At 32.9% G+C, this 3197-nt stretch overlaps 1 protein-coding gene across 1 annotated transcript in view; it reads left to right on the top strand.

Annotated features, from left to right (window-relative positions):
• Positions 1-1971: 1971 nt before the first annotated feature.
• Positions 1972-3197, top strand: part of LOC113236443 (akirin-like) — a 9582-nt gene continuing 8356 nt past the window's right edge. Inside the window, exon 1 of the mRNA XM_026472509.1 lies at positions 1972-2200. Within this exon, the coding sequence (XP_026328294.1) occupies positions 2020-2200 (181 nt within the window). The 5' untranslated portion in view covers positions 1972-2019. The remainder of the gene's footprint in view (positions 2201-3197) is intronic.

Genomic DNA, 3197 nt, shown 5'->3' with positions numbered 1-3197 from the left:
TCACACTGCACACCCATGGGTGTATTCAAACCTTAGAGGATGGAAAAAATTCAAACATACATATACATAAAAATACAGTATTTAACTTAGTAGCTTAAAGCACCCCGTAAACGATTAAATAATTTGTCAAATTTTACGTGTTTTGTCAAACTTTTGATAGTCTCCGGTCGTCTTAAACTATCGTGTTTGATGCATTTGTCAAATAATATACATGTCTGTCAAACCAAACTTCAGGTGTATGGTTCTGTGCGCAATATTTCTTTTAATAAGTTTTCGTGGATATGTTTTTCTCTTAGTTTCAACCATTCTCTAGACCAACGTATGTTTCTTTTTTCTGAATACACAGTGCTAGAGTTAAGGCCCGAAACGCGTTATCTATTATTTTTACTCATAGCACAAATTACAAAGAAACATGACTCATACTATATGATATATATAGATAGATTATAGTACGGTACGTACGACTGTAGAAAGGAATGACCGAGTGTGAACTACAGGCAAGTTTGTCAAACTTGTTTGATGGTTTATTTGATCGTTTGCGACATTGTTTTTAAAATTATATTAATCAATGTCTTGACATAAGGAAAAAAATTCATTTAGATCTGAAAAAAAAGTTCCATTTTCAATATGTAGCAATCGCGAAAATCAATTATGGAAGAAACTACGATAAGAATCAATTATTATGAAAAGTCAAAACCGTTCAATGAATTATAATATGATTGATACAATACAATGAATGACTAAACAAGAATAGACATAGGCAAGTGCCCGAGTTTTTGCTCTGTGCCTTATTAATTCGCTATTAATTGGTTTAAATCGTGTTAATACCCATCAATGTCCAAAATTGAGGGCAAAAACTGTTTACTACCAAATATTTATTGTAAATCGAGTTTTGTTCAAATTTAATGATATTACAAAATGTGTGTTGGTTTCTGGTCTAGACGATTCGATTTGCATTTTCAATGAATTTCTTCGCTTGAAAGTCGCATTAAAATGAATCGATACAAAAAATCGTTAGATCGTATGCCCTTAAATCGATTTTCGAAAAATAGAATCGTAATATGCATCCTTAATAATGAGAATCCACAGGATGGCAAGGTAGGTGTTGTGAGAAAGTATTGTGAGAAGTTGCCTCTTTTTCATTTAAAAATATTTTTACATCGAAATTTGTAATAAATACGGAATTATACCAAATTCCGTATTCTCTGTTTCCACCCGCCATTTTGGACAGAAATTGTTTAAAGCCAATTGCAATAAAACCCAATTAAAGCCTGAAGGGGTTGATTGGGTTTTAACCCACTGCCCATCTCTGCTCTGATGAAGAATATTTAGTTCTTAGACTATGGAAACTTTTATTTTTACTTTTACTTTTATTTTTTTTCCATCCTCTAAGATTTAGTTCTAAGGGTCGTATTCCAGAACTCTACTCAATGCTCAAGTCAGAACTTGAGTATGATTTAAAGCACTAGAAATCATAATCAAGTCTTTGCCATTAGGGTCGTGTTTCCAGTGCTTGAAATCATACTCAAATCCTGACTTGAGCATTGAGTAGAGTTCTGGAATGCCGTATTCCAGAACTCTACTCCAAACTATGGAATTTATTATAATAATAATATAAGAATAGTTATTGTCTTACATAGATCAAGAAAAACAAAAAACCTTATTAAAAAAATATCATCTGAAGATGCCACACAGACACGATTCACGGGAATTTGTCCATGGATTTCAATATTTTCATGTTGGCAGAAATGTATCAACAAATGTCAAACTCAATCACGTCAAAATTGACTGAAGTGAAAAGTTGATCGCTGCTGAATATTTGGATATTGAATAAAGCGTTGATAATCTACGATATTTATAGGAATCCTTTATGAAAATAGTTTTTAATTGTGTACATATAAATTATAGTGGTAATCTACATTGAATTTTAATATTATTTTTGGTTTCGGTTGAATTCTGTGACAAAGGCCTAAATTGCGAACAGTTTATCGGGGGACATTTGTTGGGCGTAAAAAGAAAATGGCGTGCGCTACTCTGAAAAGGAATTATGAATGGGAATCGATGACCCAAATGCCTGCGAAGAGGCGAAGATGTGCTCCCTTTACCACAGGATCTAGCACAAGTCCTGGAATCAAAATGTCAGAAAACAAGCCTTCGTCGTTCGGAGAGTCCGTTAGTGCATCTGCAAAACTGACCCCAGGTATGTTTATTTTTGTATGTCTTTGTTGATGATTTGTGTACGTAGCATGATTACCTCGAAATTTGATTGAAGGTGTTCACAGTTGATTCGTTCCCTGAGTAGCAAAAGCATAAATTCAATCAGCTGTATTATTTATCGCCATTGTTTGACGAATATTTATATCGTGCTAGAGTGAGACGGATATGAAAACCGTTGGGCGGATTCTTTCTTGTCCTTTTGTTGATTTTTTGCTCATTGCACCCAAGTTTTATTGGTAATTTGGAGAGCTTCAGCTATTGTGGGAGTTGCCATGCTACCTGAGCGTTATTACTGCTGCCTACGTTTTTGCCTATTTTGCAATTCATGACGGTGATGTCAAATGATTGCAGACTCAGGTGAAAAAGAACTTAATAGGCAATAGCAAAATTTACGTAAAGTGTGTCTAGAAAATGCCTATTTTACGGAATGGCAACAATACAGCTGATATTTGTTCATGTAAAGTGTAGAGTCAGCAGTGTAAACACGATGATTGTAAACAGGCTTTGTAAATCAAATTATTCATAAAATGCATTTAATATTTACCTTCATAGTGCTATTATATACAAATACTATGTTGTTATATGAAATGTAACATTTTATTTAGGATGTAATTAAACAAAAAAATTTGATTTTAATAACATTTTAATTTATGCCCATTAGTTTTTATTATAAATAGATCTGTTAATTATAGTTGTCATTCTCAAAATATTTCAAGTTTACTATTCAAATTCAGGCTTTATACTGGCAATAATAAACTTCCTTGAAATTCTTATAGACCATGCCTGATTCTGTCACCCTGCAAACACCTGAATGTATTAAAACTCAAGACAGAATTCCTTTCAATGTCAAGTTTCAGAATAGCATGTTCTTAGTAAACAACAATCAAAATTTTGTAACATAATTTTGAAGGGCTATTGATAGTTAATTGTGCTTACATCATTGACTTACAATTATATGGACGTCGGGTCCGCGCTAAAAA

Source organism: Hyposmocoma kahamanoa, unplaced genomic scaffold, assembly GCF_003589595.1.
Source record: "Hyposmocoma kahamanoa isolate Upper Pololo Valley unplaced genomic scaffold, ASM358959v1 92, whole genome shotgun sequence".
In the NCBI taxonomy this organism is placed as follows: Eukaryota; Metazoa; Arthropoda; class Insecta; order Lepidoptera; family Cosmopterigidae; genus Hyposmocoma; species Hyposmocoma kahamanoa.
The sequence above is the reverse complement of the archived record's forward strand: the minus strand, read 5'-3'. Positions and strand labels throughout refer to the sequence as shown.